The sequence below is a fragment of the Podarcis bocagei genome (genome assembly GCF_964188305.1).
Source record: "Podarcis bocagei genome assembly, chromosome: 16".
Classification (NCBI taxonomy): domain Eukaryota; kingdom Metazoa; phylum Chordata; class Lepidosauria; order Squamata; family Lacertidae; genus Podarcis; species Podarcis bocagei.
This window is the reverse complement of record NC_138142.1, coordinates 2,341,965-2,367,091: the sequence shown is the minus strand read 5'-3', so window position 1 is coordinate 2,367,091 and position 25,127 is coordinate 2,341,965. Positions and strand designations below refer to the sequence as shown.

Below are 25,127 nucleotides of genomic sequence, written 5' to 3'. Positions count from 1 at the left end.
AGACAAAAACTCAATACTATTACGAATCTGGAAGTGGAAGGAAAGAATATACAGAACCCAGTGGAGATTAGGAAGTGTTTTCAGAGGTATTTTAAACAACTTTATACACAGGAGAAGCAGAAGGAAATAGATATTGATCGATTTTTGAAAATAAATGGACTACATAAAATCTCTCAGGAAAAACAGCTAATGTTGAACCACAAAATAACGGATCAGGAGGTGGAAGGGGCCATTCAGAACATGCAATTAGGTAAATCTCCAGGACCAGATGGTTTGAATCATAGAATCATAGAATCATAGAGTTGAAAGAGACCACAAGGGCCATCGAGTCCAACCCCCTGCCAAGCAGGAAACACCATCAGAGCACTCCTGACATATGGTTGTCAAGCCTCTGCTTAAAGACCTCCAAAGTCGGAGACTCCACCACACTCCTTGGCAGCAAATTCCACTGTCGAACAGCGCTTACTGTCAGGAAGTTCTTCCTAATGTTTCGGTGGAATCTTCTTTCTTGTAGTTTGGCTCCATTGCTCCGTGTCCGCTTCTCTGGAGCAGCAGAAAACAACCTTTCTCCCTCCTCTATGTGACATCCTTTTATATATTTGAACATGGCAATCATATCACCCCTTAACCTCCTCTTCTCCAGGCTAAACATGCCCAGCTCCCTTAGCCGTTCCTCATAAGACATCATTTCCAGGCCTTTGACCATTTTGGTTGCCCTCCTCTGGACACGTTCCAGTTTGTCAGTGTCCTTCTTGAACTGTGGTGCCCAGAACTGGACACAGTACTCCAGGTGAGGTCTGACCAGAGCAGAATACAGTGGCACTATTACTTCCCTTGATCTAGATGCTATACTCCTATTGATGCAGCCCAGAATTGCATTGGCTTTTTTAGCTGCCGCGTCACACTGTTGGCTCATGTCAAGTTTGTGGTCAACCAAGACTCCTAGATCCTTTTCACATGTACTGCTCTCAAGCCAGGTGTCCCCCATCTTGTATTTGTGCCTCTCATTTTTTTTGCCCAAGTGCAATACTTTACATTTCTCCCTGTTAAAGTTCATCTTGTTTGTTTTTGCCCAGTTCTCTAATCTGTCATTTTGAAGTGTGATCCTGTCCTCTGGGGTGTTAGCCACCCCTCCCAGTTTGGTGTCATCTGCAAATTTGATCAGGATGCCCTTGAGTCCATCATCCAAGTCGTTGATAAAGATGTTGAATAAGACCGGGCCCAAGACAGAACCCTGTGGCACCCCACTAGTCACTCTTCTCCAGGATGAAGAGGAACCATTGATGAGCACCCTTTGGGTTCGGTCAGACAGCCAGTTACAAATCCACTGAGTGGTAGCATAGTCCAGACCGCATTTTACCAGCTTCTTTACAAGAATATCATGGGGCACCTTGTCAAATGCCTTGCTGAAATCAAGGTAGGCTACATCCACTGCGTTCCCTTCATCTACCAGGCTTGTAATTCTGTCAAAAAACGAGATCAGGTTAGTCTGACATGACTTATTTTTCAGAAATCCATGCTGACTATTGGTGATCACAGCATTCCTTTCTAGGTGCTCACAGACTGTTTGCTTAATGATCTGCTCCAGAATCTTCCCTGATATTGATGTCAGACTGTATGGGCGGTAATTATTTGGGTCCTCTCTTTCCCCTTTTTGAAAAGAGGGACAACATTTGCCCTCCTCCAGTCTGCCGGGACTTCGCCTGTTCTCCAGGAATTCTCAAAGATGACTGCCAGTGGTTCTGAGATCACATCTGCCAGTTCTTTTAATACTCTTGGATGCAGTTCATCTGGCCCTGGAGACTTGAATACATCTAAACTAGCCAAGTATTCTTGTACTATCTCCTTAGTTATTCTGGGCTGTGTTTCCTTTGCTGAATCATTTGCTCCAAATTCTTCAGGTCGGGCATTGTTTTCTTTATCGGAGAAGACTGAGGCAAAGAAGGCATTGAGGAGTTCAGCCCTTTCTGTGTCCCCTGTTTGCATTTCACCATCTCCTCTGAGTGACCCCACTGTTTCTTTGTTCTTCCTTTTGCTACGGACATACCCATAAAAGCCTTTTTTGTTGCTTTTAACCTCTCTAGCAAGCCTGAGTTCATTCTGTGCTTTAGCTTTCCTGACTTGGTGTCTACACGTGCTGGCTATTTGTTTGAATTCCTCTTTGGTGGTTTCCCCCTTTTCCATTTTTTGTACACATCCTTTTTTAATCTTAACTCAGTTAAAAGTTCTTTAGATAGCCACCCTGGCTTCTTTAGGCACCTTCCATGTTTCCGTCTCATTCGTATTCCCTGAAGTTGTGCTTTTACTATCTCCCTCTTAACAAACTCCCAGCCATCATGAACTCCCTTTCCTTTTAGTATTACTGTCCATGGGATCTCACCCAGCACTTCCCCAAGTTTTATGAAGTCGGTTTTCTTAAAGTCAAGAAATTGAATCCTAGTATGCTTGGCTGCTCCTTTCCGCTGTATAGTAAACTTCAGAAGAGCATGATCACTCGGGCCTAATGATCCTTCCACTTCTACCCCACTAACCAGGTCATCAACATTGGTTAGGACCAGATCTAAAATGGCTGTTCCTCTTGTTGCTTCTCCCACTTTCTGGACAATGAAGTTGTCTGCAAGGCCAGTGAGGAATCTGTTTGACCTTATGCTCTTGGCTGAGTTTCACATCCAACAAATATCCGGGTAATTGAAGTCCCCCATTACTACTATCTCTCTTCCTTTTGCATGCTTGGCCATCTGTTCCAGGAAGGCATCATCTATGTCCTCCGTTTGGCTTGGGGATCTATAGTAAACTCCCACAATGAGGTCTCTGTTATTCTTCTCTCCCTTAATTTTGACCCAAATGCTCTCACTTTGGCTTTGAGGTTCTAAATCTTGGATCTCTTCACAGGTATACACATCCCTGACATATAACGCCACTCCTCCTCCTTTCTAGTCTGGTCTGTTTCTCTGAAATAGATTGTATCCCTCCATTATTACATTCCAATCGTGGGACTTATCCCACCAGGTTTCAGTGATGCCTATTATGTCATATTTAGTTTGCTGTACCAAGAGCTCAAGCTCATCTTGTTTATTTCCCATGTTTTGCGCATTAGTGTACAGACAGTGAAGTCCATTAATCATACCCCCGTGTCTCTTATTTAAGGATTTTTTCATCCCACCACTAGTTCTGCATGCTGTTTGCTCCATTTGGTCTATGACATTTGGATGATCATCTTCATCAATTGATAGACTCCTACCTTCAGGAGCACTGTCTCCCTCACCCACATTAGTCAGTTTAAAGCCCTCCTGATGAGGTTTCTGAGATTTTTGGCAAAAAAATTTCTCCCAACCGTTGTGAGGTGCAGCCGATTGCTTGCCAGAAGTCCATCTTCAAGAAACTGCAGTCCGTGATCTAAGAATCCAAACCGTTCCTGTTTACACCATTTGCGAAGCCAGCTGTTCACTTCCACTATTTTTCCCTCTCTCCCTGGGCCACGTCGTTCAACTGGGAGGACAGATGAGATGACAATTTGTGCATTTAATTGCTTCAGTTTCCTGCCAAGAACCTCGTAGTTTCTTTTGATCTTCTGGAGGCTATTGCTTGCAGTGTCATTGGTTCCCACATGAACCAAGAGGAAGGGGTATTTGTCAGTGGGTTTTATGATTCCTTGCAGTTGTTCAGTTACATCTTGGATCTTAGCCCCGGGGAGACAGCACACTTCCCGAGACATCTTGTCAGGCCCACAGATCACTGCTTCTGTTCCCCTCAGTAGGGAATCCCCTATCACCACTACACGCCTCCTCTTAGGTTTGGTCGGGGTTCTTCCCTGAGCTGTCCGTTCCAAGGTCGCCTGCACATTCCCTGAGGACTGACTTTGCTGCTCATCTTCATATACCTGATCAACTGTAATGAGGGAGAGATCCTCAAATGGAGTCTGCTCTTCGTCTTCCATGCTAGGGGAGAGGACCTCAAAGTGATTGTGTATTTCTAAACAATCAGAGCGAACCCTGGGCCTCCTACTTCTTTGAGTCACGTTTCTCCATATATCTGGCTCCTGTGTTGGTGAACTAGCCTCCTTCTCAGGGGAGTCCCCTGTCTCCTCCTTGGTGGAGACGGTGTGCTCTGTTGCTTCCAAGAAGAGCTCCAGCTCTCTAATTCTTTGGAGCGTAGCTACATGTTCCTCCAGTTGCTGGACTTTGTCTTTTAAGAGGGCAATCAACATGCAATTGCTGCAGGTAAAGCTGCCTGCAACCTTTGGCAAGATGGCAACATTGCGCAGGAACTGCAGGCGACTGCAGCTGTTCCCTCCCCCTCCATCTTGAGAATGTGTCGTTGGGGGTGGCTACAGCGGTCCTCCATCATAAAAAGCGTGAAGAAAGGACAAATAACTCCCCCCCCACAAAAAAACCTAGGTCTCCCCCAACAAACGTTTGAGACTAGCTCCCCTAAATCTAAAAGATGGATCAAACTGCGTGCGCCGCCAGGCGCGCCTCCCACAGCTAATCCCCTGCCTCAACAGAAACCCTGCCCCCTCTGACCTTTGCACAGGGAAAACAGCTAATCAGCCACAAAGAAACACACACACACAAGAAAACCCTTTTTGCTCCTTCTTCAACTGCTGCCCTGCTAGCTCTGACCTCAAGATATTACAGATCTTTGAAAGAATGGTTAATACAACCATTGAAGGAAGTCTGTAATGAAATATTGGAAGGGAGAAAGGCACCAGAGTCGTGAAAGGAAGCTTACATTACACTTATACCAAAAACAGAGACTGAAAAGACACAGCTCAAGAACTACCGCCCCATATCGTTGCTTAATGTGGATTACAAAATTTTTGCAGATATTTTGGCTAAAAGATTAAAAAAGGTGTTAGTAGAAGAAATTCATAAAGACCAAGCGGGCTTTCTCCCGGGCAGACATTTGTCTGACAATATAAGGAATATAATTAATATTCTAGAAAAACTACAAGTGAATATCAATACTAAGGCAGTTTTGATATTTGTGGATGCAGAGAAAGCCTTTGACAACATCTCGGAGTTTTATGAAGAAGAATCTACAGGGGATGGGGGTAGGTCAAGGTTTCGAAAATGGTATAGGTGCAATTTATTCAGAACAAAAGGGAAAATTAATTGTGAACAATGTAGTGACAGAAGAGTTTAAGATTAAGAAAGGGGCACGACAAGGTTGCCAAATCTCTCCATTGCTCTTTATATCGGTCCTTGAGGTGTTGTTAAATATGATTAGAAAGGACCAAAAGGTTAAAGGTATACAAGTGGGAGCTAAACAGTACAAACTGAAAGCATTTGCTGATGACTTAGTATTGACTTTACAGGAGCCAGAATCTAGTACTAAAAGGGTATTGGAACTGATCCAAGAATTCGGACAGGTAGCAGGTTTTAAGCTGAACAAGATGAAAACTAAGGTCTTAGAGAAAAACTTAACTGTGAATGAGAGAGAGAAGTTTCAGGAGGAGACAGGACTAACATTGGTTAAGAAAGTGAAATACTTAGGGGTTAACATGACTGCCAAAAATGTGAATTTATTTAAGGATAATTATGAAAAATGTTGGATTGAAGTGAAAAAGGATTTAGAAATATGGACAAATTTGAAGTTATCATTGTTAGGTCGAATTGCTGTGATAAAAATGAATGTATTGCCAAGGATGTTGTTTTTATTTCAGACATTGCAAATTTTGGATAAGATGGATTGTTTCAAGAAGTGGCAGAAAGATATTTCCAGATTTGTTTGGCAGGGCAAGAAGCCTAGAATAAAATTTAAGATATTAACTGATGCTAAAGAAAGAGGTGGATTTGCCCTGCCAGACCTTAAACTTTATTATGAATCAGCTGCTTTTTGCTGGCTGAGAGAATGGCTGCTTCTTGAAAACACTGACGTGTTGGATCTAGAAGGTTTCAATAATGCATTTGGCTGGCATGCTTATTTGTGGTACGATAAAGTAAAAGCACATAAAGCGTTTAAAAATCCTATTGTTAGAAAAGCATTGTTTAATGTGTGGATAAGATATAAGGATTTGTTAGAAAAGAAAACCCCAAGATGGTTGTCACCAATGGAAGCGAAGACACAGAAAAAACTCAATATGGAGGCCAAATGGCCGAAATATTGGGAAATTTTGGAAAAAGATGGAGACAGAATAAAATTGCAGAGCTTTGAAAAATAATGGAGGCATACAATTGGACAAAAAAGTTCGTTTCCAGGTGGAAAAATCAAAATTGGAAACAGAATTGTTAAATCCAAAAATCAAGAATTTGTCAAGAATGTATAACTTGCTGTTGAAATGGAATACTCAGGATGAAATGGTGAAATCAGCTATGATTAAATGGGCACAAGATGTTGGACATAACATAATGATGGCTGACTGGGAACAGTTATGGACCACAGGTATGAAATTCACGGCATGTAATGCCCTAAGAGAAAACTTAATGAAAATGATTTATAGGTGGTACATGACACCAGTCAAACTTGCAAAAATCTACCATTTGCCCAATAATAAATGTTGGAAATGTAATGAGACTGAAGGTACATTCTTTCACCTTTGGTGGACATGCCCAAGGATTAAGACATTCTGGGAGATGATTTATAACAAAATGAAAAAGGTATTCAAATATACCTTCCTGAAGAAACCAGAGGCCTTTCTCCTGGGCATGGTTGGCCAATTGGTGCCAAAGAAGGATAGAACTTTTTTTATGTATGCAACAACAGCAGCAAGAATACTCATCGCAAAGTATTGGAAGACGCAAGATTTACCCACCCGGGATGAATGGCAGATGGACTATATGGAACTGGCTGAAATGACTGGCAGAATCCGAGACCAGGGAGAAGAGTCGGTGGAAGAAGACTGGAAAAAGTTTAAAGACTATTTACAGAAATACTGTAAAATTAATGAATGTTAGAAGAATTTTGGAATGAAGTTATATGGCTTTAGTAGAAATGTTATAAGGAATTAAGTATAAATAGATGAATAGAATATTAAAGGGAAAAAATAAGGTTAGAATGTTAAGATAATTATAGGATAGAAAACAGAGGAAGATGGAAAGGAATTGCTGAAACAATTAACAGAAGTGGAATACAAAAAGGGAGGTGTGAGGAGGTCGTTGAAATAAGTGAATGAAAGATATTGAAATTATTTGATGTGTTTTAAATTGCTTTTGTTTTGTTAGTTTAATGTGTTAGTGTTTTGTGTTAGTGTTATGTAGTGTTTTTGCATTGTATTGTATTCTCCATTCTCTTTTTTTGTTGTTTTTTGTAGTGTTTAAATTGTTGGAAAAGAAATAAATATTATTTTTTTTTAAAAAACAACATAATGGCACATGTGGTGGGAATATCCAAAAATAGAAACATTCTGGAAAAATGTATTTACAAAAATATCTTTGATTACAAGGCAGATAGTCTCCATGACCACAGGACTGGTGCTACTAATATACTCATGTTATGTTGCAATTAGAAACAAATAACTCGAAGTCCCGGCAGACTGGAGGAGGGCAAATGTTGTCCCTATTTTCAAAAAGGGCAAAAGAGAGGACCCAAATAATTATCACCCAGTCAGTCTGACATCAATACCAGGGAAGATTCTGGAGCAGATCATTAAGCAAACAGTCTGTGAGCACCTAGAAAGGAATGCTGTGATCACCAATAGTTAGCATGGATTTCTGAAAAATAAGTCATGTCAGACTAACCTGATCTTGTTTTTTGACAGAATTACAAGCCTGGTAGATGAAGGGAACGCAGTGGATGTAGCCTAGCTTGATTTCAGCAAGGCATTTGACAAGGTGCCCCATGATATTCTTGTAAAGAAGCTGGTAAAATGCGGTCTGGACTATGCTACCACTCAGTGGATTTGTAACTGGCTGACTGACCGAACCCAAAGGGTGCTCATCAATGGTTCCTCTTCATCCTGGAGAAGAGTGACTAGTGGGGTGCCACAGGGTTCTGTCTTGGGCCCGGTCTTATTCAACATCTTTATCAACGACTTGGATGATGGACTCAAGGGCATCCTGATCAAATTTGCAGATGACACCAAACTGGGAGGGGTGGCTAACACCCCAGAGGACAGGATCACACTTCAAAATGACAGATTAGAGAACTGGGCAAAAACAAACAAGATGAACTTTAACAGGGAGAAATGTAAAGTATTGCACTTGGGCAAAAAAAATGAGAGGCACAAATACAAGATGGGGGACACCTGGCTTGAGAGCAGTACATGTGAAAAGGATCTAGGAGTCTTGGTTGACCACAAACTTGACATGAGCCAACAGTGTGACGCGGCAGCTAAAAAAGCCAATGCAATTCTGGGCTGCATCAATAGGAGTATAGCATCTAGATCAAGGGAAGTAATAGTGCCACTGTATTCTGCTCTGGTCAGACCTCACCTGGAGTACTGTGTCCAGTTCTGGGCACCACAGTTCAAGAAGGACACTGACAAACTGGAACGTGTCCAGAGGAGGGCAACCAAAATGGTCAAAGGCCTGGAAATGATGTCTTATGAGGAACGGCTAAGGGAGCTGGGCATGTTTAGCCTGGAGAAGAGGAGGTTAAGGGGTGATATGATTGCCATGTTCAAATATATAAAAGGATGTCACATAGAGGAGGGAGAAAGGTTGTTTTCTGCTGCTCCAGAGAAGCGGACACGGAGCAATGGAGCCAAACTACAAGAAAGAAGATTCCACCGAAACATTAGGAAGAACTTCCTGACAGTAAGAGCTGTTCGACAGTGGAATTTGCTGCCAAGGAGTGTGGTGGAGTCTCCGACTTTGGAGGTCTTTAAGCAGAGGCTTGACAACCATATGTCAGGAGTGCTCTGATGGTGTTTCCTGCTTGGCAGGGGGTTGGACTCGATGGCCCTTGTGGTCAATGGGAGTGAATGGGAGTGTTGCTTCTGGCATACCTGGAGCCAGCTGAAGGACACCATAGTGATTTTGTCTTAAATCTGTGCAGCAGTTAAGGGTTAAGTTGTTTCTAAATAAACCTTGTACGTGTTTTGAGTCCCACTTTGCCCTATGAATTTAATTGTTGTAATGGACCCTCACAGTAAAATATGTGGTGATACAGGAACAGAATGAGTGGTGATGTTGGTGGGACTAATTTTATCAACAATTCCTTCCAAATTTTAAAATTTCTATTAAAAATAGGTTGTCTAGTGTGTTCAATTTTTTTCCATTGCATGAATTAGGAGTGCAATGCTTTTGATTTTTATTTGTTCCCAATTTTCAGGATATTCCACACTCAACCAGATTTTAGGATATTCATCTTCAATAAGTGCAAAAAGACATTTTATATGAGAGACATTGTTCTAGCAGAGCACATCTGGAACACCCAGGGCTCATGTGACTTCTTTATAAAATGCTGAATTTCTGATTCTTGGTTTCCCTCATTAATAAATTTATTGATTAGTATCTGTCAGTTTTTCAGTTTTGGTTCAGCTGTTGCAATTAGAATTACTTGCTATAAAAGTAACCGCTCAGGACATTTGTTGCACATTTGTTGAACAAAGAGGGAGCCAGCAAACAACTTTGTCTGACCCCTCTGGTTGAATCTGTTTCCTGTGACAACTGCCCCTCACTGCCTGCTCTGACTTGAAGCCTGGTGTCTGTGAATCATACTGTGTCCTTTAAATGAATATGCCATGGGGTGCTGATTATTAACTTTATTGTGGAAAGAGGAGTGGGGGAGTCTGTCATCCTGATGCACGACCAGAGAGATGGAGAGGAACAGGACCACTGGTAACATCTGCAGAATGGGAATGCCAGCAATGCTCAGGTGGCTTCATTTCCAGCTTCCTGGTCCTATGTAGGATATTGAGACATTCTGAATCCCAGTTTTCCTCAGTTCCTTTATTCTGATGGGAGTGATTCTGTGGATGCCCAGACATAGGACAGCAATCAGCTCCCTCTGCTGTTAGCAAAAAGAAAAGGATTGGTCTGCCCAAAGTTGCTGCTGCACAGTCACACCTCCTGCCTCTAGGTGCAATGAACAGTTAGGGATTCTTCCTGCCAAAAGTGCACAGCTGTGCAGGGTGTCAAACAGTGGCTCAGTCCACCTGCTTCCGGCAGTAAAGTGTATATATGGGCTAGTTTACATGCCTTTACCTTCAGAGAGAATACCATTGTGGGGAAATTGTAAGGAGAAAAGGCCTTAGAGCAGAGGTCCTAAAAGGGTGTGTTGTGCCACACGAGCATGTCAGGAGAAGAAGCCAAGGGTGGCAGGAGGATTGAAGGCCAATTATGTGAACATTTCAGTACAGTACAGTATGGTACAGTATAGTATCAAATAATTTTATACACACACACACAGAGTATCTACACCTCTCTTCAAGAACAGTGGCTATTCTTCTACAATTCTCCACAACTGATGGTTGTGAACAGGGATTTCCAACTTTGACAAATATGAAAGGTCAAAGAAAAGCTTATTTGTGTTGATGAAGAGAGGAGAGTTTGTCTCAAATTAGACCTGATATAAATAAGATTGCCCGGCAAAAGCAAGCCCACACCTTAAAGTACATATTTAAGAGGCTCATTTATAATTATATTTTGGAAATGATTCATGATTTTCTCTAGCTGTATTGTTTATACTTTCTCGGTGTCCCACAATCATATAATAAAGTAGCTGTGTTCCATGTTATAAATCACGCACTGCTGAGAGATGTTTCTTTTTGTTTTCCAATGCAATTTTACCAGTACACAAATTGGTGTCGTGTGCACAAAGTTATATTCTGAATGTGTGGCCCAGAGAAAAAAGTTTGAGAACTACTGCCCTAGAAAGACTGAAAAGGGCTCTTGGTGTCGCCTATATTGCCTGCTCAAATCCCACAGAAATATCGATTCAGACTGCTGAAAATTATTTTTACAAATGAAACTTTCTTGTTCCCATTTGTGCTGGTGTACATAGAAGGGATTCAGTATTCGAAAGTGTTTTGATACAAGGCCATTGGAGAGGTCAGAGGGGGAAAGGGATCTTGGGCAGAGGCGGATTTCAGTTGCACTGGGTGTAGCACCTTGCAGGTGCTGTAGTGGGCACCACAACTATTATTTAGAATGGAGTTTGAGAGGCAGGGGGGCACCAAATTTTGTTGTCACACAGGCTGCTGCTGAAATTTTAGACCCCAAGGTCTCCCACTATCTTGGGGTTGTGGTAGACAGCTGCATACGACCAGCATATCTCTGAATACTTGCACTGCAGAACAGCAGCAGCAGAATACTAGGGCAGCCATGGGCTGCTTGTGGGCTTCCCTTAGGGGTGTGGTTGGCTACCACTGTGACAGGCAGATGCTGGATTAGAAGCTAGTCCCTTGCTTTAAGCCAGCGGGGTTTCATGTTTTCTTTCATTTAACCAGATGCCTCAGGGAAGCCCACGGACAGGACAGCAGTGCCTGCTGTTCTTATGATGCAGGGGCTGAGGATTTCCCAACATGCAGACAAGGAGGGATGTTCCCAGCTGGTTCAGGGAAACCTCTAAGAAGCATCTCCTCAGATAACTGGCAGCGACTGTTCCCTCCCTGATGTGCATAAGGGCAAAACCTGCCATGTGGGCCAGGACTTCTCAGAAAAGCACGTCAGCTGCTCTCAGTGCTGGGAAAAGGGCTGCTGCTGCTGGGAATGCAAAGTGGCACAACCGCCCACACAGCCTCACTGCTGCTGCCGCTGCCACCTGCCGCATAAGTGTCCTAAAGGGCACCCTGGGGGTCCACAGGGCCAGGGCTAAGGCAGTGCCAGGCTTAGCTCATCCCTGCCTCTCTAGCCCCTTGCCGCCACTGCTGCCAGCTCTCTGGATTCATAGGCTAGAGGCAAAGCCACTCCCCCCTTATTGATTTAGTACTTTCATATTATGCTGTGCTATTCTTCTTCTTGCGTTTTCTTTTTTATTGCAAGCTGCTCTGCTTCTTATGTTAATGAGATAAGAACAATATACCTCGGGTTACATACACTTCAGGTTACATTCGCTTCAGGTTACAGACTCCGCTAACCCAGAAATAGTGCTTCAGGTTAAGAACTTTGCTTCAGGATGAGAACAGAAATCATGCTCCGGCGGCACGGCAGCAGCAGGAGGCCCCATTAGCTAAAGTGGTGCTTCAAGTTAAGAACAGTTTCAGGTTAAGTACGAACCTCCGGAACAAATTAAGTACTTAACCTGAGGTACCACTGTAAAGCCAACCTGAACCCCAGGAGGCTGCTGCTGTGCTCCAGGGCATGGACTATCAGCTGGCTTGGGTTTGTGGCTGCCCACGGCTGATCTTTGAAGGTAGAGGAAGCCAAGGACGAGACTGGCAGTGTTGGGTGCCATGCTACTCACATCCCAGCACAAGAAAGGCTCAAGGCAGGGCTCACCTTTGCCTTCTCCCTTTACATACCGGTAATATAGTTCCCCTGGGCATTCGCAAAGAGCCTTTCCCTCAGAAGCCTCAGTCAGACATTGTGGAATTCAGGTGGGTGGCGGAGAAACAGTCTTCTTTGGCTTCCAATGCTCTAGTTTTGGAAGTTATGCTGTAGAGTTGAGAACAGCCGCATGACGGGCTTGGCAACAGCCTGTTCAGAAAAAGAGTGGCAAAAGTAGCCCGCTCTAGCCCATGTGTCCATATGCAAATGAAATCTCCCCAAGACCCCGTGTGGAGCTGGAGCCTGATTGCTCCAATGAGAGGACCATCTGCCTGCCTGCCTTTTCCTCTTCTCCCCTGGGCTGGGGAGGCAGCTCACTTGCTTCAAGGCAAGGGCAATCTGGGCAGCCTAAGAAAGGCAGGCAGGCTTTGGATCAGCAAGTGGCTTTTGTTTGTTCTCCACCCCAGCTCTTCCCTCAAGAAGAGAGAGGTGAGCAGCACCCGGACTTCACAGGTAGTTACAGGAAGGAACTCCTGCTCCAAACCAGGATATGCAAATAAGCAGCAGCTTACGGGAAGGGAGACTGCCAAGATCTGTAAGGCAGTTTCCCGTGATAGCCGGTTCAACCAGCTGCCTTTGGAGCACAGCCAGCCTGAGGCAGCAGAGAAGGAGTGCCTGTCAGCTCAGACCCTCAGCCTTCTTCCCCAGAGGCCTGATAGACACAAAATGGCCAAATCTAATGCACCTCTGAGGCTAGAAAGAAAGCAGTTTCCTTCAATAACTGATAGCAGTAGCAACCCTATTTAAGGAGTATAATGGTAGCAATGTTGGCATGGTGGAGATGCTCCCAGTACAGTGGTACCTCAGGTTATAAACACTTCGGGTTACAGACTCCGCTAACCTGGAAGTAGTACCTCGGGTTAAGAACTTTACCTCAGGATGAGAACAGAAATTGTGTGCCACTGGAACAGCGGCAGCGGGAGGCCCCATTAGCTAAAGTGGTACCTCAGGTTAAGAACGGGCCTCCAGAACGAATTAAGTTAGTAAGAGGTACCACTGTACTGGAAGATGGGAAGTGACCCTTAATGGAATAAGCAGCTCATCACTGATTTTTTACATCCTTCACAGAAGTGCCTGATGGTAGGTGCAGTTCAGACATGGCAGTAGCAATGCGGAGTTTTTTTGCTACAAACCTTGAAGAAGATGAGGCTGGGTCCACCAGAGAAAGAAGACTTTACTATTGGCTGGGGACTCTAGGGCAGCAGTGGGCCAGTCCTTCAGCAGGGGCAGGAAGAATCATTCCTGTCCAAAATGCTCAAGGGCAGGCACACACAGCTGACTGCTGTGAGGTCCTTTCTGGATGTGACCTGCCTGGTGGGTGCTTCCTGTGAAGAGGGAAAGCTGAACTCTGAAAAATGGGCCTTCCCTGGCAACTGCTGCTCCAAGGACTTGCCAAGAAACTATTCCCTTTGGGACATGTGGCCAGGCTCCCAATGACTACTATTTCCAAGACTTGACTTTCTGCAGCCCAGGAAGAATCCTGATGCAAGCTGTGTCTCAGACAAAGTGACACAGGATGCTAATGACTCTGCAACATACTGTGGGAGGGAGGGAGCGGTCCAGGCTGAACTGAGTCTCTTCTTACTGAAATTGTCACTCAGTTTTGTTATGTTTTTAAATGTGCCCAGTTTCTTTTGGCCAGCAGCTGCTGAAAACCTATGGGATTGTGGCTGCTCACTTATTAGGCGCTTCACCCCCAAATGCTCCCAGGAGGATCCATATTTGCTTTGGTGGGTACTGTCCCATCATCGCCACATCTAGACAGCCAGTTTATTGAGCATTCCATCTGATTTTCTTGCACAAAGTTTGTAGGGAGATTATATCACAACATAGGCTGTTTATTGAGCACTCATTCCAAGTTGTCTGTGAGGAAGTTATATGGTGATGCCACAACAAGTAGTCATTATTCCACACTGTCCAGGGATCACTTTATGTATTGCAAAGAAGGCTGATTTTGTTGTGCAAGAGTAACCTGAATTTGCCAGCATTCAGATGAATCCCACCCACAAAACAGAAACTAATTTGAAATGCCACCATAGGAGCTGGTGGCTGCATCTGCCTTTATGCCTTACAAAGATAGGGAAAGGTATGTTGGGGGGCAGGCTGGGAAAGGGGCACACATGGCGCAGGGAGGTAGTGACTGTGCCGTGTGCCAGCCCCTCCTCCAACCTGGGGAATTGCATTGGTCCTATCAGCCAGCCCCCCATGTGCATAAGTGAAATCACGTAAAATGGGGAGCTCCATCTAAAAAGCCACTAAATGTCTTTTTTTTTTTTTTTACTACTGTCCAGCTCTCTCTTCTGCTCTCTCCAATCCAGACCAAAATATCTAGAGTTGAAGCTCTGGGGCTGGCAGAAGGCCAGAGGATTCACGGGAAAATGGCAGCTGCTGCTGCTGCACTACCCTGCAAGTCAGCTGTTAGGTGGGGGGGGGAGAGGGCTGAGCAGCCTCCTCAAAGCCCTGCTGCACCTCCGGTCTCTTCTGGGCTTTCTCCACCCTCACTGACATCCTCTTCAGGCTCTGGGGAGGGTCTCCTTGCGACCCATGAGGAATCTCTAGCTCTCTTCCGCCATTTCCTGGTATGATTCTATTTATTTATTATTTCCCAGCACCATATGTATACATGGTCATGCGCAAGCAGAATGCACACGTCGGGTGTGTGCCTGTATTATGTTGTAAATCGTCCTGTGATCTTCAGATGAAGGGTGGTATACAAATGTAATAAATAAAATTAAAAAATAAATCCAATGGCTCTGCTTGGAGAAATTTTAAATACTTTACTTGCCCTGTTTCATGAGCAACTAAAAAAGGGGGGACAGCTCCCCTGAGTGTCATCTTCTTGCCTAGTTCCCCTCCCAGAAAACCTAGACCTAATCTGGAGGAGAAAATGCTTCTTTCTTCCCTTCCCTCCACACTTAAGTGAAATCCTCATCCTGTCTCTCCGCTTCCTTTGCTAATTCACTTCCCCTAGATATTGTTTTTCTCCTTTAAAGTCTGTTTATCCCACTCTTCAGTGCAATTAGAGAGTCAGTCATAGCTCTCAAGCTTATCATCTAAGTCAGTGGTTCTCAAACTTTTTTCTCAAAAATTTGCTCATGCCACACCAAATCTTTTTATTGGAAAAACCTACAAGTAGCAGTGCTTGATTTGTAAAGTAGAACACAACTACTTTATATGACCATGGGACAGCCAGAAAGTACAAAACAATGCGGCTACATAAGACCATGAATCATTCCCAAAATATAATTATAAATGAGCCCCTTACCCATGTGCCTTAAATATGTATACAAACTCAATGAGAGGTGTGAGCTTGCTTTTGCTGGAAAATCTCATTTATATTACCGGTAGGTGTAATTTGAGACAAACTCTGATCCCTTCATAAACACAAAGAAGCCATTCTCTTTTCTGATCTTTCATATGTATCAGAACTGAAAATCCCCTTTCATGCTATGTTGTGGAGAGACTGTAGAAGAATAGTCAGTGGTCTTGAACAGAGGTATGGATACTGTTTCTGGTTGTATATCCAAAAAGAGTCCAGTGACATTTTCAAGGTGCAATCATTGGAAATGGATGTCATTGCCTCATCCTGAACAGCTGCGATTTGCAAAGGAGTCTATAAGCCAGTCAAAATTTTATGTAGACAGTGATGCAAAGTACTAAACCCTTCCTACCATGTTGCAAGATGTTCCTGTATGAGGCTGTTAAGTTCACTGATTGCTTGCCACCCTCTCCTGCCACAGCAGTGCGGAGTGCCATACCCTCCGAGAACCACTGATCCAAGTCATGATACATAGTTGTCACTAGGTGACAGCTGAAGGAGAGCCAAAGATCTTGGAGAACAAGTTGAAGGAGAGCCAAAGACAATTGCTAGCCCCTCAAGGGAGCTGGTGGAAAAGCCTCACTTGATTTTCTCCTTTGCTACCTTCCATCTGCTTCTGGCTTAATCCAGCCACCCCACTGAGCTCTGCCTACTGCAATCAGTCCCTTTCGCCATCACTGCCCCTGTGAGAGGGGTGCGTGGCAGAGTAGCTGTTGTGTGCAGCAGTGGCGTAGCGTGGGTTGTCAGCACCCGGGGCAAGGCAAGTAATTTGCACCCCCTAACCCGTGGATTTTAGTAGGGGCAGAGAGCTGCGAGTGCAAGCGCCCCCCCCAGATGTTGCGCCCGGCCCCCCCCCTACGCTACGCCACTGGTGTGCAGGGCCAGAATGGCATGCTGAAGAAGGGCACAGTGCCCCCTCTGCAGTTTGCAGAACTGTATGCAAGGAGGGCCAGGAAGAGGTGCAAGGGTGCTTTTCTCTCCACAAAGCATAGGGAGAGTGTCCTTTGCAAAGGTCTGGCCCCACCTGAACTTCAGGAGGGAGGGCACCTCGTGAGCGCTCCCCCTCTCCACAAGGCGCCTGGCTCTGGGCCCAGGCTCACCTGCTGCCTCCAGAATGGCTTCTCCCGGGAGAAGGGACGGAACAGCTCCGGTGTGAAGGACGCCGCCCGCATCGGGAACTTTTTACTTGAGAGCCAGGCGGAGAGACGGTGCAAAATGTTCCCTAGCCCGGGAAGGCGGAAGGGTGGGGCCGAGGAAGCAGCGAAGCTCTCCTCCCTGGTGGGACCGTGGAGCGCCTCGCGGGGGGGGGGGGACAAGGCTCCAGGGCCAGAGGCAGCGAAGGCTGCGAAGCCGCGGCTGCGAGCGAGGCTCTTCCGCCTGGGCGCTGGGCGAGGGAAGCCTCACCCCCCCCCCGCCGCCGCCAGGCTCCCCTCCCGCTCCTGCAGGCGCCTCGGGGCAGAGCCCAGCCAGCGGCGCGGACAGAGGCGGCTGCGCAGGAGACGTCCACCCTCTGCGTTGCTTCTGCGGCTGCGCGCGAGGGCGGCCAACGTGGCGCTGGTTGGGGGGAAGGGCGAGAAGAGGGAGCATGCGCAGCGCGGGCTGACGCAACCGCCGGCTGCCCAATGAGCGCTCTCCCTGCGGGGGCGTCGCCGCACGCTGACCAATGAACGCGAGACACGACGTTAGCTATGCGGAAGGGTCTGTTGGCGAGCCAGTCCGCCGGAGCGAGAGGGAGCCGAGAGGAGCCGCTGCGCCGAGAGGAGGAACGAGCCGCCGCCATGGTCCCCCTGCCGGTCCCCGCAAGCGGGCCTCCGCCTCCCCACGCGCGGCTGCTGCTCTTGCCGGCGGCCGCCTCCTCCTCGGCAGCCGCGCCGCCCGCCCCCGGCGCGGCCTTGTCTCCGCCGCCGCGCAAGAGGCAGCGCCTGGCGCACCTCAGCCCCGAGGAGAAGGCGCTGCGCCGGTGAGGGGAGCAGGGAAGGCGGGCGGGCGGGCGGGCGGGCGGGCGGGAAAGGGGCTCCGGAAACGGGCCTGGCCGCTGACAGCCTGGCCGCCTCTCTCCGCAGGAAGCTGAAGAACCGCGTGGCGGCGCAGAGCGCGCGGGACCGCAAGAAGGCGCGCATGGGCGAGCTGGAGCGGCAGGCCGTCGAGCTGGAGGCGGAGGTAGGTGGGCCAGGGAGGGCAGCGCGGGCCGGAGAGGGCTCCCGGGGCCACGTCCCGCCGCTCAGCGCCGCCTCTCTCCTCCCCGCAGAACCAGAGGCTGCTGGCCGAGAACCAGGCGCTTCGCGAGCGGACGCACAGCCTGGCGCGGGAGAACCGGGAGCTGCGCCTGCGCCTCGGGCTCCCCGCTCTGGAAGCGGCGGCGGCGGCACCGCCCGCAGGAGCAGAAGGAGGGGCAGCACCGACGGCAGTAGCGCTCAAGGTAAGAGAGCAGCTCCAAGAGGCCCCACCTGCCTCCCTGAACTCGAGCGCTCACCTGAGTCTCTCTCTCCTTCCCCCGCAAAGGTGGAGATGCTGGAAGAAGAGGAGGGGGAGCAGCCCGAGAGGGGCAGCACCACTGGGGCAACGGCCGGGTCCGCTGAGTCTGCAGCACTTAGACTACGTGTTCCTCTGCAGCAGGGACAGGCCCAGCAGCCGCTCGCCTTGGTGGTGGTGGCCTCCGCTTGGATCCAGACAACTCTGATTCTTCAGATTCTGAGGTGAGTTCTGTTGCAACTCTTTCTTGCCTGCTGTGCACAAATGCAGATGGAACATGGACTCCTTTGGCTTCCTGGAGCACAGCTCAGACTGGGCTTCATCCCACAAGGAACGGCCTTGATTTCCTCACATTCTCACAGCAACGGCTAGCCACCCTACTTTCACCAACGGGTTAGGCAGGTTGTTAGGAGCTGGGGAGCTGACTGGGACATCTTGGAATGGGATGTTTTTTGTGCTAATGAGAGGACTTGTTCCTTTTGCAGTCTGATCTCCTCTTGGGCATTCTGGACAGCTTGGATCCAGACTTGTTCCTGCACTATGGAGGAAGTGCAGAACCAGCCTGTGTGGAGAAGTTGCACCAAGAAGCGAGTGGAGAAGCAGATTCCTTACCAGCCTCCCCCAGTTCCTCTCTGGGGTCCACAACACCCAAGCTGGAGGCCATTAATGAACTGATACGGTTTGACCATGAGTATACCAAACCCTTCTTCCTGGAGATTGTGGCGGAGGGGGAGGGCCAAGCCAATATGCTAGTGAGAATAGAGGAAGTTGTTCCTCCCTCCTCTGAAAGCGTCCCCCTGGAGTACCCCATCTCTGTCAAGGAGGAGCCTGTCAATGTTCTCTTACCTGAGCTGGGCGTCTCCCACCTGCTCACCTCAGACCAGAAGCCTCAGCTCACCCCCTGTCTGCTAGATGCTTCCAGTGATTCAGGTTACGAGGGCTCCCCTTCCCCTTTCAGTGACCTGTCCTCCCCGTTGGACGCAGAGTATGGCTGGGAGGAGGCCTTTGCCAATGAACTTTTTCCGCAGCTGATCAGTGTGTAAAGGAGTCTGACTCCCCCAATGAGCCCCTGCCCTCACAGCCAAAAGGAGAGCAGGGCTACTTATAAAGAACATTCCTCTTGAAAGTGTTTCAGCAGAACCTTAAGTATTGTTCTCATTTGTATGTTTTATCTACCCAACATTTGCCTAATGCAGAGATGAGGCGCTCTAAGAAATTGACATTTTACAGGGTTAGAAGTGGGCACCTGTGCTCTTTAAGACATTGCCCTATGAGGGGTGGGTGGGTTTTCCCCTTTTCATTTATGTAAATAATGGGGCAATTTGGGATAGAAATCTTTTGTAAAACAAAAAAATGTAATAATTATTTTTCCTCCGCTGCATATTTAAACAATTATCTGCAATTAAAAAAATGGAAGTGATTTCTTGCCTGCCTTCCCCACCCTATTAAACGTGTAAAATACTTTTCCTATAGACAGTATGGCACAATTGCTGGCAATAAGGTGGTTTAGGGTTTGAAGAAAGATTATTATTATTTGGGCAGTCAGAACAGAAAGTATGACATTGCTACATAAAGAACAGTCACTAGCTTTGTACCATTCCTTTTCATTCACATTAAGTTTTTGAAAGGAACAAGGTATCAAAATTGAGCCAGTGTGTGTTCCGGTTATCAGACTTTTTTGGAATCCGAACGTACTCCGTGCGGGGGGTGCACTTCCATTTTGAGTTCCACACTTCTGTTGCCTGCTTGCTTGCCACCCGACCTGGGCTTCCCTTACTCGGTGCCGGACACTGGCGACACCCGGAAGCGGTGAGGGGATGACTGATGCTGCAGTGACAAAGGCAGCAGAGGGACCCAGCGCCAGGGGGGTGGCGACGGCAGCATTGCACCATCAGCCCCGCACACTTGTCCCTTCAATGGCAATTGGTAGATCAGTGTTAGTTTTTTATACTCGGTAGTAAATTGCAGCCTGGTCTATTGCTGTCATTTTGTGGATCAATGGTCTCGCCAGATAGTAAAATTCATGTTAAATTGCTGTTTTAGGGGTTGTTTTTAATTGTCTGGAAGGGATTACAGTCATACCTCATGTTACGTCCACTTCATGTTACGTTCCACAGCGACCTGGAAGTACCGGAAAGGGTTGCTTCCGGGTTTCGCCACTCACACATGGGCAGACGTGCAAAATGACGTCATGCGAAGTGGCAAACTGCAACCCGTGCGTGTGCAGATGCGCCGCTGTGGGTTGTGTTCCTTTCATGTTGTGAACAGGCCTCCAGAACGGATCCCGTTCACATCCAGAGGTACCACTGCATTACTTTCTATGGGAAAGCGTGCTTTGGTTTTGGAACAGACTTCCGGAATGGATTTAGTTTGAGAACCAAGGTACCACTGTACTATTAAATGCTGTGAAACTGCTTTTGATCCAGACCAGGAAGCAAGAAAATAGGCCCACCTCTCTGATCTGGAGGAGGGCTTAGTAAACTGGACAAAAACTTCTGGCTGATAAAAATAGCAGTTGCATGAAAGCAGCAGCTGTGAAACCCCAAGAACTCCCCATATTGTTCTGAAAGAGCCAAGCAGAAGCGGTGTATGCCTTTTTTGTTGAAGTGGTTTCCAGCAACTTCCCTGCTCGATATTTCTCAGAGGTGTACATCTCATAACAGCAGAACTTGATGTCACCCATCTGACTGGGTTGCCCCAGCAATCCTGTCAGACAAGGAGCAGGTAGGCACAAAACAAGTCCATGCTATGTACTGAGGCACAGTACATGGTGTCTTTCGATTAGCTCTTGCATCGACCTGCAGCTTCATTTCAGCTGACACAGAAATACAGATTACTACAAGTACTAAGTCACAACACTTTGAGGGATCATAGGCTAAAATCTGTGCACATGAAAGACTCAAAATCCAAGGGTGTCACTAGAAGTTGTAGGGGGAGAGCCAGTTAAATAGTTGCCAAAACATTGAAAGTGCAATGTGGTAATGTGTCCCTCAAGGCATTTTTTTTTTGGGGGGGGGCTCCCATTTAGGCCGCTGTTAGTGCTTGAGATGCAAGACACCTGCTCCACCTTACACAGCAACTGCAGGTGCTTTCATTGCTTTAGCGACACAATGTCACTTGCTGATTTGCAACACAGCTTGTTCAGGGAGATGGTTTGATCTCCTCAGCAGGTTGCAAGTGCTCAGTGGTGTATATTTTTCAGGGCCTTCTGGAGGGGCAAAGGCTGAACTAAAAAGTCCAAAGGAGCTTTTCATGGCAGCTAGCCAATGCAGCATCACCAGGGGCCAGTAGAAACTTGCAACTATTCCACCACCTCTTCAGTGGTCAAAACAGCAAGACCATCCCACAGCATACTACAAACGTTAAAAAAGTTTATTGACATACAAATTGGTCCAACCAAAGACAGACCACAATCCAATGTTTCAAACGGACGGACCAGCAAACACACTCCGAGAACTCCCCCTCTGAGCTATACTTGTGTGGCACTGTTTTCCTGCGAGGAAGCCGAGACAGGTCTCAATGACAAAAATGAATTGGAAAATAAATTAAAGTGATCTGGATCTATTTACTTCTGGAATGAGAAGAATTCCCCTTCTCTCGCCAGTATTTGTGGGATAAGCAGCCTCATAACCAACATGCTTACATAAGCTGTCCTGCCAGGCTTAGCTCACCTTGAGAGACTAGATAATCAAGTCTTTGTCCGCCCCGCCCCCTGAAAAGCTCAGCATGTGTTCCAGCTTAGCCGCATGGCTCTAACAAACCTCCCTTGAGTTCCTATACCAATAACTTAGGAACTTTCACCACTTTGTAAGTAAGCCAAGTTTTACAGCCTGTGCAACTTTCTGAGTGCTGTTGCTGTACGGAAAAGCACATGAATCTGACCTTTGGAGAGTTTTAGACAATTTTAAGCTTACCAAATGTGTTGTCCTTTAGAACACACAAGGGCGTATTCTAAAGGTCTGTATTCCCACACTTTGCTTGTGTCCTCACCATGGAGTACTTTCCCCAAACCTGGGGAATAAAGGAATTTTTCTTTATATACCTATTTTACCCTTCCACCAACAGAAGTAGTCTTCATTAAACAGCATTTAGCCAGCATGAATGGTAACTGCAACATCTGAAAAAGAACCACCACTCACTCCTTCTGACTTCCAAGGATGTGGGCCAGTGGAAGACCCAATGCCAGAGCCAGACATTTGCCTTCACCGTCTTCTCACATCAGCTGTGGAGGCCCTTCCACATGCTACCAGAGTGGGGACCAGCAGGTTCTAACCGCTTTGTGTCCTTCCCTCCATCCTCTGAAACTTGGGCAGTTTAAAAGCCACTTCTGCTTGCATGTAGAGGACTACCAAAAAGGAAAATAACAATGGGATAAATGCTTTTTTCATACTTCTTTGGCCCACCAGTTGTTGCCAGGCTACATCTCCAATCTCTTGACCACTAGCCCTGCTGGCTGCAGGTGACAGTTTAGTCTTAACAAGATTGGGGGGTGGATGCACAGGGTTTCCACTCTGAATTAAGATGTAAATGTTTAGGTACAATTGTTCTAACATTTTGAAGAAGACAAGGAGTGTGGGCAGGGAGGATTAATAAAATAAAATAAAAAAACCAACAAAAAGGACATACACATAAACTCAAGTGACCATCCAGGAAATGAAGCAGGAACAGGGGGAAATGAGTGTGGTTTTAAAGTCTTTCAGGTGAGGATGTTTTGCTGATGTTGCCCTTCCTGGTAATTCTAGATTTAGGAAAGGACCATTTTGTAGCTTCCTGGCAGCCAGGAAATGGCTTTTCTGAATAAAGACAAGAGGTATCGTTCCAGAGGAAAGCAGCTTTGTGTTCTATGGCATTCAGACAGTTGTCACTGGAGGACTGGCAGCACCAGCCATGGCTCAAATTCAGGCACAAGGTGAAATGAACGTTAAAGCTGCTGTTTTGGGCAGGCTGATGCTTGTATGACATTGGTTTTGGGAATGGTTGGCCCAAAGCCATCAACTGTGTCCTGACTCCCTCAACCCAATGGAGCAATCTTTGGGAGGAAGGGGAGAGCAAGCAGGAGTCAGGCAACAGAAATGGCTCTTGACTCAAAACTAAGGCCTGCAGCCAGCTCTGTGGCTTGGCCTCTATCCCGCCCCACCGCTTGACAATTTCTAGGCCACACTTGAGCCAGCAAGGATGCCTGCAAGGTGCCCTTTCCTCACAGCAACACTTAAGTCACACGGCTCAAGGAGCAACAGTGAAAACGAACGCAGGCAACCAAACACTCAAGAGGTTACTATTCCACCCTAGACTCTTTATGGTCCTCACAGTCCCCTCCCCTGAAAAGTCCAGTCTCAGCATGTCTGGAGAACTCTGCCTCAGCCCCTTCTTCTTTGCCTACAACTCCATCTCTTCGTCTGCACCTGCAGGGCGCCCCAGGGGGCCATAGAGGGCCGAAGGCATCTCCTCTTGCTGAGGCTGCTCAGGAAACTCTGCGGTCTGTGGGCAAAAGGCAGCTTCCTGGGCTGCTGGCTTCGTGGGGGATCTTCCTGTGATCAGTGGCTTGAAGTTTTTCACAGAAACACGCGTCCTTTCAGTGAGGAACTCTGGGAGAGGCTTCCAAAGCACCAGCTCCATGGAGGGGCGGCTCCTGCGTGGATGAGAGCACAGGAATCACAACAGAGAATCCTGTTGCATCAACCCCTAGCCAAAGCCCTGCAGTGTTACTGCTGCTCTGGAGTTCATCCCAACAATTGCCTATTTTTGGTCCCTTCAACAACCCCCTCCTCAAGCCAAGCAGGAAGATCCTGTCACAGCCTGTCTTGCTATGGCCCTGGGCAGGGTGTGTGTGAAACTGGCAAATGCATTGTTAGTTCAGTGGACTGTACGGCCCCCTCCCAAGTACCACCATGAGCCAGGCTTCGCTCTGGCAGCTCCTTACATGGACTCGATCATTTGCCTTGTCAGGTCTCCTTCGTAATCCCTCTTCAGTCCTGTTTTCAGGGTGTCAGAAAGAACCAAGGTGGGAAGCGTGCAGACACCTCCTGCCGGAAGGGCGCTCTCGTCTTCTTCATCCTCGTCAATTATTCTAGCAACAGAAAGGGAGGGATATGAATTTTTTTCTTTCAAATATAAAGCTGTATAGAAATGAAATAATAATAATAATAATAATAATAATAATAATAATGTCACCACAAAAAAAGAAAAAGCAGCTAGACATTCCGTTGCGGCAACTGCAAGTTTAAGGTGCTGCTGGGCAATTAGCTTATACTTCAAAGTTTCCAACACTGCTGTGAAGGCAACATTGGAAGTGTTTGGGCAATTTCTGATGGAATCATTGATGGGGTGGGGGGGAGGAGAAGATGAGGTCTATCAATCTCACCTATTCACCTCTGCACCTACTCACTTTCAGCTAAAGTAGAGAAAATACCAGTGCGAAAACAAAAAACAAGCGAACACCAGGCCAGCAGCAGCAAATCCAGTCCAGGGGGTTGCAAAAGGAGGCCCCCTCTCCCCTCCTGAGCTGAAGTGTCCCGGCCCCTACCTGTCCTCGATCTCCTGCAGCTTCCTGCGGGCCGCCTCGCACTGCAGCTCCCCCGCCGACTGCTCCATCTCTTCCCAGGGAACGTCCAGCGGACCAGGCAAGTGACTCTGGCCCTGCGGAGAGAGTCCCGGGCCGCACGGCTGGCCCGCGACAAGGAGCCACTCTCCCAAGGCAGGCACCGCCTCCGGCAGCCTCTTCTTGGCCTCCGGGCAGCTGGCGAAGGAATGGCGCAGCTTAGACGGGGCTCCGCGGCGGCCGAAGCTCCCGGGGGCCGCTCCCCCTCCCCACTTCCCCGCCGGCGCTTACCCGTCGGGCTCCCCGTCCAGGCGGCGCTTCTGGCTGCGGCGGCGCAGGGCGGGCGGCCTGCGGGGGAGAGAAGGCTGCGCTCAGCGGGAGCCGCCAGGGCGCCCAGGCCCGGACCCCCCCAACCCCCGCCCGCCCG

General features: G+C 47.4%; 2 protein-coding genes and 1 long non-coding RNA gene across 3 annotated transcripts in view; 1 reads left to right on the top strand and 2 right to left on the bottom strand.

Moving 5' to 3' along the window:
- Nucleotides 1-8,835, bottom strand: part of LOC308576204 — a 96,975-nt gene extending 88,140 nt beyond the window's left edge. Inside the window, exon 1 of the long non-coding RNA XR_014003140.1 lies at nt 8,368-8,835. This is a non-coding gene — a long non-coding RNA (uncharacterized lncRNA). The remainder of the gene's footprint in view (nt 1-8,367) is intronic.
- An 8,528-nt stretch (nt 8,836-17,363) lies between these two features.
- On the top strand, nt 17,364-18,863 carry XBP1 (X-box binding protein 1). The gene is made up of 5 exons (XM_081175344.1): nt 17,364-17,650; nt 17,754-17,850; nt 17,939-18,109; nt 18,193-18,386; nt 18,648-18,863. The coding sequence occupies exons 1-5, from the start codon at nt 17,379-17,381 to the stop codon at nt 18,835-18,837; spliced, it is 924 nt and encodes a 307-aa protein (XP_081031470.1). The 5' UTR covers nt 17,364-17,378; the 3' UTR covers nt 18,838-18,863.
- Nucleotides 18,864-23,433: 4,570 nt separating this feature from the next.
- On the bottom strand, nt 23,434-25,042 carry CCDC117 (coiled-coil domain containing 117). Its single transcript, XM_081175349.1, has 4 exons — nt 24,992-25,042; nt 24,686-24,898; nt 24,083-24,229; nt 23,434-23,791 (listed from the first exon to the last, which is right to left on the bottom strand). Exons 2-4 carry the CDS (start codon nt 24,751-24,753, stop codon nt 23,539-23,541), a joined length of 468 nt encoding a protein of 155 aa, XP_081031475.1. The 5' UTR covers nt 24,754-24,898; nt 24,992-25,042; the 3' UTR covers nt 23,434-23,538.
- Nucleotides 25,043-25,127: the final 85 nt, after the last annotated feature.